Here is an 18,359-nt window from a genome sequence, read left to right as displayed (position 1 = left end):
GTTGGTTGGGAGGCTTGCGTGCCTCAGCAATACAGATGGCCGTACCGTAGGTGCAACCACAACGGAGGGGTATCTGTTGAGAGGCCAGACAAACATGTGGTTCCTGAAGAGGGGCAACAGTCTGGATGATTGACTGATCTGGCCTTGTAACATTAACCAAAATGGCCTTGCTGTGCTGGTACTGCGAACGGCTGAAAGCAAGGGGAAACTACAGCCGTAATTTTTCCCGAGGACATGCAGCTTTACTGTATGATTAAATGATGATGGCATCCTCTTGGGTAAAATATTCCGGAGGTAAAATAGTCCCCCATTCGGATCTCCGGGCAGGGACTACTCAAGAGGACATCGTTATCAGGAGAAAGAAAACTGGCATTCTACGGATTGGAGCGTGGAATGTCAGATCACTTAATCGGGCAGGTAGGTTAAAAAATTTAAAAAGGGGAATGGATAGGTTAAAGTTAGATATAGTGGGAATTAGTTAAGATCGGTGGCAGGAGGAACAAGACTTTTGGTCAGGTGATTACAGGGTTATAAATACAAAATCAAATAGGGGTAATGCGGGAGTAGGTTTAATAATGAATAAAAAAAATAGGAGTGTGGGTTAGCTACTACAAACAGCATAGTGAACGCATTATTGTGGCCAAGATAGACACAAAGCCCATGCCTACTACAGTAGTACAAGTTTATATGCCAACTAGCTCTGCAGATGATGAAGAAATAGATGAAATGTATGACAAGATAAAAGAAATTATTCAGGTAGTGAAGGGAGACGAAAATTTAATAGTCATGGGTGACTGGAATTCGTCAGTAGGAAAAGTGAGAGAAGGAAACATAGTAGGTGAATATGGATTGGGGGGAAGAAATGAAAGAGGAAGCCGTATATACATGGAAGAATCCTGGAGATTCTAAAAGGTATCAGATAGATTATATAATGGTAAGACAGAGATTTAGGAACCAGGTTTTAAATTGTAGGATATTTCCAGAGGCAGATGTGGATTCTGACCACAATCTACTGATTATGAACTGCAGATTGAAACTGAAGAAGCTGCCTACAGGAAAATTAAAGAGACCTTTGGAGAGAAGAGAACCACTTGTATGAATATCAAGAGCTCAGATGGCAACCCAGTTCTAAGCCAAGAAGGGAAGGCAGAAAGGTGGAAGGAGTATATAGAGGGTTTATACAAAGGCGATGTACTTGAGGACAATATTATGGAAATGGAAGAGGATGTAGATGAAGATGAAATGGGAGATAAGATACTGCGTGAAGAGTTTGACAGAGCACTGAAAGATCTGAGTCGAAACAAGGCCTCGGGAGTAGACAACATTCCATTAGAACTACTGATGGCCTTGGGAGAGCCAGTCATGACAAAACTCTACCATCTGGTGAGCAAGATGTATGAGACAGGCGAAATAGCCTCAGACTTCAAGAAGAATATAATAATTCCAATCCCAAAGAAAGCAGGTGTTGACAGATGTGAAAATTACCGAACTATCAGTTTAATAAGTCACAGCTGCAAAATACTAACGCGAATTCTTTACAGACGAATGGAAAAACTGATAGAAGCAGACCTCGGGGAAGATCAGTTTGGATTCCATAGAAATGTTGGAACACGTGAGGCAATACTAACCTTACGACTTATCTTAGAAGAAAGATTAAGAAAAGGCAAATCTACGTTTCTAGCATTTGTAGACTTAGAGAAAGCTTTTGACAATGTTAACTGGAATACTCTCTTTCAAATTCTGAAGGTGGCAAGGGTAAAATACTGGGAGCAAAAGGCTATTTACAATTTGTACAGAAACCAGATGGCAGTTATAAGAGTCGAGGGGCATGAAAGGGAAGCAGTGGTTGGGAAAGGAGTGAGACAGGGTTGTAGCCTCTCCCCGATGTTATTCAATCTGTATATTGAGCAAGCAGTAAAGGAAACAAAAGAAAAATTCGGAGTAGGTATTAAAATTCATGGAGAAGAAATAAAAACTTTGAGGTTCGCCGATGACATTGTAATTCTGTCAGAGACGGCAAAGGACTTGGAAGAGCAGTTGAACGGAATGAACAGTGTCGTGAAAGGAGGATATAAGACGGACATCAACAAAAGCAAAACAAGGATAATGGAATGTAGTCAAATTAAATCGGGTGATGCTGAGGGAATTAGATTAGGAAATGAGACACTTAAAGTAGTAAAGGAGTTTTGCTATTTAGGGAGTAAAATAACTGATGATGGTCGAAGTAGAGAGGATATAAAATGTAGACTGGCAATGGCAAGGAAATCGTTTCTGAAGAAGAGAAATTTGTTAACATCGAGTATAGATTTAAGTGTCGGGAAGTCGTTTCTGAAAGTATTTGTATGGAGTGTAGCCATGTATGGAAGTGAAACATGGATGATAACTGGTTTGGACAAGAAGAGAATAGAAGCTTTCGGAATGTGGTGCTACAGAAGAATGCTGAAGATAAGGTGGGTAGATCACGTAACTAATGAGGAGGTATTGAATAGGATTGGGGAGAAGAGAAGTTTGTGGCACAACTTGACTAGAAGAAGGGATCGGTTGGTAGGACATGTTTTGAGGCATCAAGGTATCACAAATTTAGCATTGGAGGGCAGCTTGGAGGGTAAAAATCATAGAGAGAGACCAAGAGATGAATACACTAAGCAGATTCGGAAGGGTGTAGGTTGCAGTAGGTACTGGGAGATGAAGAAGCTTGCACAGGATAGAGTAGCATGGAGAGCTGCATCAAACCAGTCTCAGGACTGAAGACGACAACAACAACAACATGACTATAATATCAGTGAGTTACTGTTGCAATCAGCAAACTCATACAAATACCTGGGTGTGACTTTCTGTAGGGATATGAAGTGGTATGATCACATAGGTTCAGTCATGGGTAAAGCAGGTGGTAGGCTTCAGTTTATTAGTAGAAAACTGGGGAAGTGCACTCAATCTGCAAAGGAGATTGCTTACAAATCATTCGTGTGACCAGTTCTAGAATATTGCTCAAGTGAGTGGGATCAGTACCAGATAGGACTAACACAGGATATTGAACATATACAGAGAAATGCAGCACGAATGGTGACAGGTTTGTTTAACCCATGAGAGTGTGTCACAGAGATACTGAAGGAACTGAACTGGAAGACTCTTGAAGATAGACGTAAAGTATCGTGAGAAAGTCTATTAACAAAGTTTCAAGAATGAGCTTTAAATGATTGCTCTAGGAATATACAAACCCATATGTATTTCTCACATAGGGATCATGAAGACAAGATCAGAATAATTACTGCATACACAGAGGCATTCAAACATTCATTCTTCCTGTGCTCCATACATTAATGGAACAGGGAGAAACCTTAATAACTGGCCCAATGAGACATACCCTCTGCTGTGCACCTCACAGTTGCTTGCAGAGCATAGATGTAGATGTAGATGTAGATGTAGAAGCAAGCACACCACACACTCATGACTACTATCAGCCTGCAGTTTTCATTGTTTGATTTTACAGGCTGTGATGGAACGCCCACAAAAGTCCTTGAATTTATAAATAAAATTTTGATACATGCAAGAATGTCACTGTCATTTTGAAAGAACTAAATTGGCAGACTCTTCAAGATAGACATAAACTATCCTGAGAAAGTCTACTGACAAAATTTCAAGATTGGGCTTTAAGTGATAACTCTAGGAATATACTACAACCACCTTACATATTACTCCCATAGGGACCATAAAGATACGATTAGATTAATTACAGCAGGCACAGAGGCATTTACACAATCGTTATTCCCATGCTCCATATGAGAATGAAATGGAGAAAGCTCTAATAACCAGAAGAGTGAGATGTACCATTTTCCATGAACTTCACAGTGGTTTGCAGAACATAGATGCAGATGTAAAACTGCTGTTCAAAAAAGTATCAAGAGAGATAGAGACAATTATCATCCCATCTGTCTTCTTTGAGTCCTGCCAAAAGTATTTGATAAAGCTGCTGTCATCCAGACCTGAAATTTTACTGAAAGATATGAGATTATTAAAAAAAAATCAGCTTGGCTCACAGTGTGAAAAAGCACAATACATGCAATTAACAAGTTTGTTGACAAGGGCAGCACATCATTAGACAATGAGAATAAAGTTGCACGAATCTTTGGTGACCACACAAAAGCCTTTGACTCAGTAAATCATACACTTCTTATCTATAAAACTGTCAGGTAAAGGATTAGGAGTAGTATTCCACATTGGCTTACTTAATAACTATGCAACAGAAAACAAATTATTCTGACACATGGAAAACAGTAACAGATGGTGTTTCTCAAAGTTCTATTCTAGGACCAATTTTGTTTTTGTTTCACATTAATGACCTGTCCATCAATGTTAGTGCCCCATCAGTTTCATTTTCAGATGATACATTTGTGATGTCACCGCCAGACACCACAGTTGCTAGGTGGTAACCTTTAAATCGGCCGCGGTCCGTTAGTATACGTCGGACCCGCGTGTCGCCACTATCAGTGATTGCAGACCGAGCGCCGCCACACGGCAGGTCTAGAGAGACTTCCTAGCACTCGCCCCAGTTGTACAGCCAACTTTGCTAGCGATGGTTCACTGACAAAATACGCTCTCATTTGCCGAGACGATAGTTAGCATAGCCTTCAGCTACGTCATCTGCTATGACCTAGCAAGGCGCCATTATCAGTTGCTATTGATCTTGTGATGCATGTACCATCAGACCTACATTCACCCTTAATGGATTAAAGTTAAGTATTCTGCCAGCTACGTATGTTTTTCTAAAGTCTAATTTCCCTGTCCTGTTCCAGACCTCACACCAGCCTGCGTGAGCTAAAACTCGTGTCTTTTGGCTTCCTCTAATATTCCTGGGTTGTCTCTCCTGCCAATCCACAACAACATTTGCAATAATTGAGGACCATAAGTCAGACAACATCCTTCTCTGCATCATCACTACAAAAAATTATCTGAAAACATGGTTTCTCCACAACAGACTCACCATGAACATCTTATAAGTTCATATGACCCAGTTCAGACAAAATATGTAGTCAAAATCCCAGGCAATTAAAATAAGTCATAAAAATCAAAATCTAGAAGTGGAGTCTGCAAAATCTTTGGGATTATATCTAGATAAGAATTTAAATCAGAATAAATATGCCGAGGATCTAATAAATAAATTATGTAGCTTTGCATTTGCAGTGCAAACATTAGCTAGTGCCACTGACATGGACACAAGAAAAACTGCAAACTATAGCTACTGCCAATCAGTTATAATATATTCCCTTGTGGAAATTCGAGTAGCATATCAGGCATACGTAACATGATAAATGAATCATTAGAAATGTGTGCTGTAATCCAAGGATATCGTATTACATATTATTTAAAAACTTGCAATTATTAACAGCCCCCTCCCTATCTAACTATGATAATGTTATCTTCTTACAAAGCAGTCTGGAATTATTCACAGAAAACTGTTATGTTTTCTCATGTAGTACAAAAATAAAGATAATTTTGTGTTCCCTGCTCATCATTTAAACTGATATGCACAGACTCCACAGTACGCTGTCGTTGTGGTCTTCAGTCCAGAGACTAGTTTTACGCAGCTCTCCATGCAACTCTACCCTGTACAAGCTTCTTCATCTCCACTCCATACAAATACTTTCAGAAAAGGCTTCCTGACACTTAAATATGTATTTGATGTTAATAAAATTCTCTTCTTCAGAAATGCTTTTCTTGCCATTGCTGGTCTACACTTTATGTTCTCTCTACTTCGAACATCATCAGTTATTTTCCTCCCCAAATAGCAAAACTCATCTAGTCAAATTTCTCCAGCGTCACCTGATTTAATTCGACTACATTCCATTATCCTCATTTTGCTTCTGTTGATGTTCATCTTATATCCTCCTTTCAAGACACTGACCATTCCGTTCAACTGCTCTTCCAAGTCCTTTGCTGTCTCTGACAGAATTACAATGTCATCAGCGAACGTCAAAGTTTTTATTTCTTCTCCATGAATTTTAATACCAACTCCAAATTTTTCTTCTGTTTCCTTCACTGCTTGTTCAATATACAGATTGAATAACATCGGGGAGAGGCTACAACCCTGTCTCACTCCCTTCCCAACCACTGCTTCCCTTTCATGCCCCTCAACTCTTATAACTGCCATCTGGTTTCTATACAAATTGTAAATAGCCTTTTGCTCCCTATATTTTACTCCTGCCACCTTCAGAATTTGAAAGAGAGTATTCCAGTCAACATTGTCAAAAGCTTTCTCTAAGTCTACAAATGCTAGAAATGTAGATTTGCCTTTCCTTAATCTAGCTTCTAAGATAAGTCATAGGGTCAGTATTGCCTCACGTGTTCCAATATTTCTACGGAATCCAAACTGATCTTCCCCTAGGTCAGCTTCTACTAGTTTTTCCATCTGACTGTAAGGAATTCATATTAGTATTTTGCAGCTGTGACTTATTAAACTGATAATTCGGTAATTTTCACACTTGTCAACATCTGCTTTCTTTGGGATTAGAATTATTATATTCTTCTTGAAGTCTGAAGTTATTTCACCTGTCTCATACATCTTGCTCACCAGATGGTAGAGTTTTGTTATGACTGGCTCTCCCAAGGCTATCAGTAGTGCTAATGCAATGTTGTCTGCTCCCAGGGCCTTGTTTTTACTAAGGTCTTTCAGTGCTTTGTCAAACTCTTCACGTAGTATCATATCTCCCACTTCATCTTCGCCTATGTCCTCTTCTATTTCCATAGTACTGCCCTCAAGTACATCACCCTTGTATAGACCCTCTGTATTCTGCCTTCCCTTCTTTGCTTGGAACTGGTTGATATTCATACAAGTGGTTCTGTTCTCTCCAAAGGTCTCTTTAATTTTCCTGTAGGCAGTATCTTTCTTACCCTTAGTGATATATGCTGCTACATCCATACATTTGTCCTTTAGTCATCCCTGTTTAGCCATTTTGCACTTCCTGTCGATCTCATTTTTGAGAGGTTTGTATTCCTTTTTGCCTGCTTCATTTAATGCATTTTTATATTTTCTCATTTTATCAATTAAATTTAATATCTCTTCTGTTTCCCCCTGTTCTACTAGCCCTCGTACTTTTACCTCCTTGGTCCTCTGCTGCCTTCACTATTTCATCTCTCAAAGCTACCCATTCTTCTTCTACTGTATTTCTTTCCCCCATTCTTGTCAATCGTTCCCTAATGCTCTCTGCTGAAACCCTCTACAACCCTTGGTTCTTTCAGTTTGTTCATGCCCCATGACAAATAGTCAGTCAGATCATGAAGACATTTTAAAGTGGTTTTCATTGTTCAGAAATGTGAAATTGTGCATTTCAGAAAATGAAAAACCATGGTATTTTGAGACTACAATATCAGGAGTCACAATTAGAACTGCTCAACTCATACAAATACCTATGTTTCAGGACATGGAATGAAATGATCACATGGTCTTGTAGACTTCAGTTCATTAGTAGAGTGCTTGGGAACTGAAAACAGTGTACAAATAAGACAGCAAACAAAACACTCATGTAACCCATTACAGAATATTGTTCAATTGTGTGGGAACTGTAACGAATAGGAACAACAGTGGCTATTGAATGTATACAGATAATGGAAGCATGAATGGTCACATATTTGTTTTGACTGATGGTAGTGTCTCACAGAGATGCTGAAGAAACTGAACTGGAAGACACTTTAAGATAGATGCAAAGCATCCCGAGAAAGCCTATTTACAAAGTTTCGAGAACCAGACTTAAATGATTGTTGGAGTACAGATATGGAGGTAGAAGTGATTTGCATTTTTCTTTAACACAGAAACTGTCCTGGACTGGTTTTCATACACATAAGAGATACATTCACTGCAAATAAACCAGATTAGTTGGGTAAAATTGTTCAACATTCATTTATTATTCTGTTTTTGTTCCTTGACTACCAATTTTTGTGAGCAGTTTGATATCTGCTAGTGCATTTTATGACATGCAGAGTTTATTTCTGAAGTGTAACTAACTGACTGGTACCAGTACCTCAGGGTTAGCATATCCTCTTCAGCATTTAAGAATCCTTCACTGGCAAGTAAATCCAAGCGGAAGAATCGATTGTATCCCCAGCACTCACCAACTTCAAAATCAGAAGCGAATTCTCGGACAATATTCTTGCTTTCATCTTGGGCTGCACGGTGGACCATCTCCATTCGATATTCATATCTGTGTAACGTAGTATAAAATGAAGTATACTCCTATTTAGTAATAATAATAATTATTTACTTGCATTTAGTGAGAATAATAACAATTTTGTTCATAATAATGTTGTTTTGTTTAGTAATTTACTGCATACTTGCACGTTTCTGGAAGGCCAGCAGTAAGTTCTAAGAAAACAGAGAGATAACTCCCTCGAACAAAACCATTTCCATCAGGATACACCTTGAGGCGCCAAGAGAGGCCATTAACATTCAGTGGCTGTGAATATACTGGATCTGCTTTCTGTTGAAGTTGACTATAGTGCTGAATTTCAAAAGTGCCAGTATCATATGAAGGAACTATTTCACTGCAAAAGAAGCAAACAAATTTCATTGGTATTTTAATATGGAAAAGTGTATGAACACATCATGCAAGAGTGAAAGTAAGAGTGGAAAGCTAAAGCAATAACATAAATTAGGCAGTACCTACATCTGTAACATCAAATGTTTGACTCAGTTGCCGCAGTCACTGTTGCAGCTTTGTCATAGCTACAACCTGTCTATATTTACACCTGGTAGTGAACAAATGATTGCAACATATTTTGTTCATCACTCCTTTTACAAAACATTTCACTATCTATATTCAAGTAATATTCCTGTCAGCTGTCTGATGAAGTTGCACTTTCCACTATATTCTTACAGTTTGTTGGTCTTAGACAGATTTTTTTGATAGTTAACAGTTTTTCAATATAATTATGTCAAGATTAGGCAAGTTTGTAGTGTTTGCTGAAGATGTTCTTAGATTTCACTAATAATCTGTTATTGCATTATGTGATTATCATCAGTGCTAAAAACACTAAGAACATATTACAGTAAGAAATATGCATGAATCAAAATATAGTTATACAAGGTTTGTACAAGAGTAGATGGTAAGTAACATACCAGTAAGAGCCAAGTCAAAACGTCAGACCCTACTAGATTATCATGTCAGTATTTCAGTTCACATTGGGGCTGCTGTTTATAATTATTACACAGCTAATCTCAGTGTACATTATAATAGTGTGCAGAACCCCCTACACATATGTAGTTTAGATTATTTATCTATTTATTTATTCATTCATCCAAGGATCATCTCACAAAGATATAGGATTTGTCAGTGTTATACAATGCAAATCAACAGGCCAAATTATACAACACAAAGCATACATGACATGCTTTATGAGGATAGGACTGGTAGCCCATGGGGATGGGACAGGTCATGGCCTTGATTAAGGAGTCATCTTGGCATCTGCTTTAGTGGTTCACGAAAACCTAAATCAGTATGGCCAGACAGAGAAACTCCATCCTACCAAATATAACATCAGTGTCCTAACAGCTGCATTACCTCATTCTGTACATCCCTATTGTTCAATGTTCTTTGATTTACATACAATTTATTTCAGCTAACTTGCAAATAAAACATAATTTTGTTCCTCATTGCCACACACTTGGAGGACACCTGCTGATGACACTAAAACAGCCACTGATGTCTCCCTGGCTGTGAAGATGTTGTGTGCCCCTTGCATCAAATACAGAACCATATTTGAATATGTGCCACTGTCCACTTGAAAAACTAAGCCAACAGACATTACTACAATCATTTTACATCTTGACACATGATTTCCTTGTAAAAGCTGTAAACCATAATCACGTATTGAAATGCAACAAAGTGCTGGAATTACCCCCTTGCGGTACATTACTGTCTACTACTCTAAGTCCTCTAAGTAACCTTTAATTGTGTAATATGTATTTCTTATGAAAAATGTTTTAGCAGCATTTTTAAACAGAGGTATTTAATAATCCTTTTCACTTTCTTTGGCAATTTATTATACAATTTTATCCCCTGATATAAAATGCTATTTTGAGGTTTTTGTTTGCTTTTCCTGAGTAAGTGCACCCCCAAACTGCCTACTGCTCCATGCTTATGTATAGAACTATTAGTGGAGTATTTAGTAATACTTTCCCTGATGTACTCTACAGACTGGTAGATGTACTCACTGGGTATGAACCCAACAACTACTTCCCATTATTATTCTTATGGCCCGTTTTTCACCTCTGTACAAACTATACATATAACAACTCTTTTCTCAGAAAGACTTCTCACACTCATATAACACTTTTCAAAGTGATGGTGTCCCTTTATAGTGTCCCAAAAGGTATGCTATGAATTCTGTGTCATATAATTCAACTTGTAATTAACTTAGAGAAACAAAGTGAAGTGTGTCTGATGCACCAACTCGAAAAGTTTTTATGCAAGGAAATGAATGACTGCGTCTCTTTTCCAGGTGACAAGATCAATATACTGAAAAAATTTTTTCTTTGTTGTTGCAGGGCGCTAGGAGCACCATAGATGAATAAAAAAATGGAGTCACACAGGAAAAGGTACAGTGTGTGGCTTGGTTTATTGAAAGAAAATCACACACCCAAATTCTGATAATTTTCACAGTGCAGTATGGGAAACCACCAGCCTCTTGGCCATCATTGCGAAAATGGCATAGGAACTTCATGGAAACAGGAAGTGTAGATTTGAAGCAGCATGCAGGCAGGGCAAGGACAAATGATGAAGATAAAAAGAGAATTTGACAGGTTTTCCAGTGTTCACCCCCAAAGTCTGCTTGTAAGGCATGAAAAGAACTGTGAATCCCTTGTATGACAGTGTACCAAGGGTAAACTGGCTGGGCTGATAGCAGGATATTTAAAGGGGGGAGGAACTAAATCTCATGGTGGAAACTCTTTTTTAGTGTAAGATCAGTGTCCAGTGGGAAACTCAGCCAGGCAAGTACTGAAGATGTTAGAAAAGTTCAAGATACTCACAAAAGTAAAATGAGAAATAATGTTAGTATATTTCATCAAAATATTGGGGGATTGAAGAATAAAATTGATGAGCTTCTGCTATGTTTAGAAGATATAGAAACTGAGAATGTAATAGATGTACTATGCCTGTCTGAGCATCACATTGTCACTGATATGCAAAAGGTTAGCATCAATGGGTACAAATTAGCTGCACATGTAAGTAGAGATAATATGATGAGAGGAGGAGTTGCCATATATGTCAAAAGCTTCCACAGTGTAAAAAATTTAGAAACTAAAAAATTTTGTGTAGAGGAACATATGGAAGCATGTGCCACTGAACTAAAACTAAATGATGGCACTTTCATAATTGTAACAGTGTATAGGTCCCCCTCAGGGAATTTCCAGCTATTTCTAGAAAACTTGGATGCCTTGTTGTGCTATCTGTCAGACAGGGGGAAGCAAATTATCATTTGTGGGGATTTCAATGTTGATTCCCTGAAAGAGTGTAATAGGAAGAATGACCTTGTAGTATTACTCAATTTGAGCTCCGTCATTGATTTTCCTACTCGGATAACAAAGAACAGCAGGACATTGATAGATAACTTTTTTATAGACCAAGATAAGTTTAAGGACATAAATGCTTATACTGTTGAGAATGGTCTTTCAGATCATGGTGCACAGCTAGTTACAGTACAAGACATAGCTCCATGCAGTATATCAAATCAGAATTTCAAAGCAGTGCGTTCAATTAACAATATAAATATTGCAAACTTTAGGGAAAGCCTACAGCAGCTAGACTGGGATGAAGTGTATAAGGAACCCGATGCAAACTTGAAACATAACTTATTTCGCGATACATTTTTAAGGGTATTTGAAAATTGTTTTCCCAAGAAAATAGTTAAACATAATTCCAAGAAAACATATAAAAAACCTTGGCTAACTGAAGGAATAAGACTATCTTGCAACCATAAAAGAGAACTGTATCTAACAGCAAGAGGGAGTACTGACCCCGAAATTGTTCAATATTATAAAAACTATTGTGCGGTACTAATAAAAGTTATTAAAAAGTCCAGAAGCATGTGTATCATGTCGGAGATCAGTAACTCTGATAATAAAATTAAAGCAATTTGGAATATTATTGAAAGGGAAACAGGGCAACCAAAAGCACAGGAAGACTTTAGTGCCATAAAACTGAATGACAAGTGTACTAACAAACAATCAGAAATTGAAAATATTTTCAATAATCATTTTTTAAATGTTGTGGAGAAAATAGGATCTAGATCTTCACTAGAATAGGTAAGGCTACTAATAGAAGAGGCCATACCTGTGCAGTTTGAAACAACTGTATTTCCACCAACCTCTCCCTCTGAAATCAGTAAAATAATAAACTCAATGAAAAGTAAAAGCTCTTACGGAATTGATGGCATTTCCAGCGAGGTACTTAGAGCTTGTTCCCCACAGATAAGTAGGATTCTCAGCCACGTATGTAATAGCTCTTTGGAGCAGGGTGTTTTCCCCGATATACTGAAATATGCCATTGTAAAACCACTGCATAAAAAGGGGGATACGTCGGATATCAACAACTACCACCCAATCTCTCTTCTGACAGCTCTATCAAAAATTTTTGAGGAAGTAATGTATTCACAGGGTGCCTACGTGGACAAGAAAAAAAAAATTCCCGGATTTTTCCCAGATTTCCTGGTTAAAAACACAATTTCCCCCGGATGAAATTACGTATAAAGCGGGAGAAAATACAATTTCTCTCGGATGAAATTACGTATAAAGCGGGTAAAAATACATCCGTGTTAAGCAACAGTATACTTTCCCTCAGGCTGTAAAACCTATCAGTCCTTTGAATAGTGAAGGTCTTATACCGGCTGAGGACGTCCCAGCACTTAAGGAAACAGGAAAAACAATGCGTTTGGAAAGATGTTTGATGCGAGACAATATAGACAGATTTTATTTTCGTATTGCGAAAGTATATACACAAATTCCACAAGTTACAGCACGGTAGCTTCCGAAGCCTTAAAATAGAGATTGCATTGAGCGATGCTCTTTTGTCAGCCAGACATAGCTCATGTCATGTAACACGTGATCTCGCTAGCCAATGACGGCAATTATTCAGAGCACGAGGCCTACGAGAAAGACAGGCCATGGCGCGTACGTTACGAACGTAGGCCAGGCTCGCTCAACTCAGCAAAGTGCGTTTCTACACCGGTTAACTTAACTAAATGTGTATGTACGAACGAGAATTGCATCTACTACTGGAATCCACTATTATTAGTCCTACAATGATAGGAAGACCGTAGGCCCACTAACAGGCTCTAATTTGGCAATTAAAATCATACCAAAATGATTATCAGTTGCGTAAGGCACCACATCTTCTATGAAAGGAGAACTGTTACGAAGAAGAGACTAAATGCTGTAAACGAGCGGTTATACCATTTCTATCGAGAATTGATTTTAAATTGTGTTGTACGAACAGTAATCAGTAAGACTTCATAATAACGGATTCCAGTACAAGATGAAATTCTCGTTAGTATGCACGCACCCGGTTGCGAGTTAAAAGATTTAAATACGCATTTTGCCCGCTGAGTTACGGGAACGAGCGAGCTCAGGCAGTTCTTCGTGACGTACGCGCCGCGGCCTGTCTTTCTCATGGGCCTCGACCAGTGCATAATACATGTTATGTACTCAACCACTAGAGCATCATTGTTAAGTAGCACGACCATACAAAGACAAAAGGTTAATGGGTTAAAGTAATGTAAGTACACTATATCTTCACGAAAAGCTGAACTTTCACATATAATATTGGACATTAACAATGTTTTGCTGCTTTTTCTCGAAGGGCGTGGTTAGGCAGGAACCTAAGAATGCTTCGGAAACTAAACTGCTGTATTTGATGTATTTCATACATATACTTTCGTATTATGCAAACATGCAGTCCAAATGCCGATGCGAATCAAAGATCTTTCCAAAACGCGTTGTTTTTTGCTGGATTTTGTTTCCTAAAGTGCTCAGAAGTATAAAACCCCTAAACTTTCCATAAACCGTTTTCCAATAACACTATTTAGTTTTTATTTTGTGATCATAGCTGCAGCGATTTAGGAGAACCATTACAAAGTGAAGTTTATACTTAGCTGTAGTCGGTGTCATGTTTTCTCGACGAGTGATGCATCAACTTTTACATTGTTTTTATTCGAAACTCTGAATATACTGTACAACATTTAAACACCCACTGACGTAAGGCTGCAAGCACTCGCAAGAAGGTCTAGGGATCTTTGAGAGCATTCTGCGTTCTGCCTGACTGGCACTGGAGTGGCAATGAAGGATGGGACAGAATAGGAGTCACCATGGCGTCAGCTGGTCAATGCAAAGCGATCCAGTGACTGGATGAAGTAGGAAGAGACATCGCTGCGAGCTGAGGAGGCGAGGTGAGATGACTAAGCCAGCAATCTATCACACGAAAGACGAGTCATCGCTTTCAGCAGCTAATATCGTTACATGCCTGTTCAAAATCCCAATACTGTGAAACTCCATAATAATACAGCCGCTGTTACCGTGATTAAATACAAATAAAACAATTGCCGTTTATACATTCATTGCCAAAAACTATAACTTGGTATATGTAAAGAGAAAAAAAAAAAACGTCGAGACAGTATTACAGGAAAATACTAGCTGGCAAATAAGTGGTAAAGAAAACATTACGTAAGTTGGTCAATAATTAAAGAAGAAAAGTCTGGAGCAAGAGTCTTGAAATACGAGTTTATTGAGCCGAGTAGCATGTTCTTCAGGTGATCATAGACTATCGTGTAGTTAGCACGTTTCGGGTTTTTTGTGCTCTATCTTTGCAACAAACATTGGCAAATACAGAAGCAGTTACTAGAGCGCACTCCGCAACATCAAAGTTCTCCAGCCATCGGATCACGCAAATCTTCAAGGGCAAACGTTCCGATTCAATGGTCCAAATATACAGAGCTAGTCTGGAATGGAAATCCTTAAATAGGTTTTACAGGGAATGTACAAACTGAATTATCATCCAGAGTGTTTCCTTTACTGCGGACTTGATTAGCAGAAAAATATGGAGAGGGGGGCTTGCAAGTACGTCAAAGAACAGCAAGAAAACATAACGTGAAGATAACAACAACAGCTGAACAGCGTTTATTACGTTTCTATGTACGGAGGGATACATAAAAAGCGACATTATCAATGTACTGGACGTCAAGTAAAACCATATTTTAAAATTAAGCGGGTAAATCATTCCTCTACAAGTAAATCAACATGTATGCTGCTACAGAATCTAGACTTTAAATTAAAATCGGTATATGTACAACGGAAGGTCTACCAAGTCCTAAAGCACTTCAGAAATTTTACACACAGTAGAGCGCCTCCGCTGTATAGTAACTGGGAGGCCAAGTCGTTCGTAACCAGCAGACTTCATAACTTAGTAATCGTGGATGGGAGACGAGAGCAAGCAACCAATAGCAGCTGATAGAAAGAGAAAGAGAGAGAGAGAGAGAGAGAGAGAGAGAGAGAGAGAGAGAGAGAGAGAGAGAAGGAGGAGAAGCCTCATGGTAAGGAATAAGCTAGAATAAAAAGGTGGCGAAGCCTTCAGAACTTTGGTCGATGAGCGCGGTGGCCTTAATATCTTTCGTCTTTATAATTGAGGTGCTGTACTGTACATGTAAAATTAGCTAGAAACTTGCAACAGGTTACTGGAGTAAGACTGGTTGATACGTCTTGTCATTCATAGCTTCTTAAAGGGTCAACAAACGCAGCGCTACCAATAATATCGTAATTAACGCCGATTGTTGCTTGGCAGAGACAGTGTTGTCAAACGTGCCTCGTTCGAATTTCGAATCAGTCTGTCAGTAGTCAGTGTGCTCGGCTCACCTGTTGAATTCAGTTCTGCGCACGTGCGGGACAAAATTTTATAAACTGACAAGGTAGGTAACACTCTTTGTGTTATATTTCATTATGCATAATAATGAGGTGCAGCCTTATTTACATCCACCGTTCTTCTTTCTCCAATAAAGGTTGCCCACCAACAACCACTGCGACTGCGCCATGCCGATTGGTTTTCAAGATAGCTGGCTTTCAGATCCAGCATTCAAGGACTGGTTGGTGAAAGTACCTACAGACCTTTATAGTGCTAAATGTGGATTATGTCCAGGGACCCTCATTAACATCCGTACTATGGGAAGATCGGCTCTTACAAGTCACATGACAAAATCCAAGAAGCACGTCGCAAAAGCAGCTGCCATGAGAAGCACAGCAAGTTTGTATGTCTACACCTGACAGGCGGCGACCACTTCAACCCAGCAGACAGATTCTACTTCCACTACCACATCTGCGGATTCAGCTGGGTCAACAACAGTGGCGTTGGCTGCTGGAATTGTTGCGCCTCCGCAGAAGGATGTCACTGCAATGTCAAAACCCGTGGGTAAACTGAGAGGAATTGATCGGATGGCAATAAAGGACGAAGTAACAAAGGCGGAAATACTGTGGTGTTTGGAGTGCATCGTTTCACACAAGTCACTGCGTAATTCTGCGAACGACGTGTTGCTTTTCCCCGCAATGTTCCCCGACAGTGAAGCCAAGAGCATGCGTTTACAAAAGGACAAAATCGGTTATATTGTGCAATATGGACTAGCTCCCTTCTTTGAGTCTGAAATTAAAATCTGACCTCGTAAATGCATCAAGGATTGTTGTTTATTTTGACGAATCCTTGAAAAAGGTGTGCAAAAGAATCCAGATGGACATTTTAGTGCGTTATTGGGACATTAAAAAAATGTAGTGTGCACCCGTTACTACGCATCGGCTTTTCTTGGCAGTTCAACGGCAGCTAAGCTACTCGAGTCCTTCAAGAAAAAAATTCCCGGCGAAGCAATGAAAAAACTTTTACAAGTATCGATGGACGGCCCTAACGTCAACTTCGCGTTCTTAAGGGAACTTAAAAATTTTTTGAAAGAAATTGAAGGAGTAGACACCGTTTTACTGGAAATTGGAACGTGTGGGCTGCACGTTGTTCACGGCGCCTTCCAGTCTGCAATTCAAGAAACACAGTGGATGATAATTCAGTTTTTACGTGCCTTGTACAACCTTTTTAAGGACGTCCCTGCCAGAAGAGCTCTGTATATTTCAACAACGGAATCGGAACTGTTTCCCTTAAAGTTTTGCGTGATCCGACGGCTGGAGAATGTGGAAGTTGCTGAGCGAGCTCTAGTAATGCTTCCGTTTCTGCAAATATTTGTTGGAAAACTGGAAGAAAAAAACAAACCAAAATGTGCTAGCTACAGAGTAGTGGATGATCACCTCAAGGACAACCTACTTGGTCCGAAAATTGCCTTTTTCAAGACTCTTGCTGGAGACTTGACACCTTTCCTAAAGGATTTTCAATCTGATTGGCTGCTAGCACCGTTCCTCCACTCTGCTTTGACAGAGATAATGGAGACAATGATGACACGAATTGTCCAGCCGACGATGATCTCGCCGTCAGTTAATTTGCATAAAGAATCCAATCTTTTGGGTGTGAACCACGTCAAGATTGGGTTCACCGTCAAGAATGAATTCAGAAAGTGCAAGTCTCTCACAGCCCTTGAAATCACTAAGTTCCGGAGCGAATGCAGAAGAGGAATGATCAAGCTTGTGTCAAAGTTGATGGAGAAATCTCCCTTACACTTTAGGTTGACAAAAGCTGTAAGCTGCTTTGATCCCACAATAGCGTGCAGGGAGGCTGGTCCCAAACGATTTCATCCCTTTCTGCAGATTTTGGTGGAGGGCAATTGGATGAACGGTGTATGTGCCGATAAAGCAGAAGCGCAATACGCTTCTGTTGTAAAGAAGAACTGCAAAACAAAATTCGAAACATTCAACAAAAAGAAGCAACGGCTGGATGAGTTCTGGATGAAATGTCTCAAGAACCAGAATGCAACGTGCCACGAGCTGCAGAAGGCAATGGAAATCGTGCTCACTTTGTCGCACGATCAAGCAGCTGCGGAGCGAGGTTTCTCGGTGAACAAAGAGTGCCTCTTCGAGAATATGAGGGAACAATCTGTAGTGAGCAGAAGACTGGTGTACGACGCCGTCAAGACACACGGTGGAGTCCAAGGAGTGCCTATAACAAAGTCCCTTATACACTCTGTAAGAAACTCACGAGATCGATATGCTGAAGACCTCAAAAATCGAAACGACGGGTCATCCAGGAAAAAGGATCATCTGACTAAAAGGAAGATTGTTGATGCAGAAATAAGACAGCTTAAAGAAAAGAAGGCAAAACTTGAGGGGACTATTCAAAACGCTCAGATAGAGCGAGAATCTATTACAGAACGAATCAATGCTCTCGCACACAGCTCCAAGT

At 39.3% G+C, this 18,359-nt stretch overlaps 1 protein-coding gene across 1 annotated transcript in view; it reads right to left on the bottom strand.

Moving 5' to 3' along the window:
* LOC124775471 (E3 ubiquitin-protein ligase TRIM37-like) overlaps window positions 1-18,359 on the bottom strand; it is a 201,349-nt gene that overhangs the window by 52,743 nt on the left and 130,247 nt on the right. The window contains exons 6-7 of the mRNA XM_047250307.1: window positions 8,326-8,535; window positions 8,016-8,195 (exon numbers count right to left, since the gene is read on the bottom strand). Of these exons, the coding sequence (XP_047106263.1) occupies window positions 8,016-8,195; window positions 8,326-8,535 (390 nt within the window). The remainder of the gene's footprint in view (window positions 1-8,015; window positions 8,196-8,325; window positions 8,536-18,359) is intronic.

This window comes from Schistocerca piceifrons, chromosome 1, assembly GCF_021461385.2.
Source record: "Schistocerca piceifrons isolate TAMUIC-IGC-003096 chromosome 1, iqSchPice1.1, whole genome shotgun sequence".
In the NCBI taxonomy this organism is placed as follows: domain Eukaryota; kingdom Metazoa; phylum Arthropoda; class Insecta; order Orthoptera; family Acrididae; genus Schistocerca; species Schistocerca piceifrons.
Note: the sequence above shows the minus strand (reverse complement) of the source record. Positions and strands in the feature narration are given on the sequence as shown.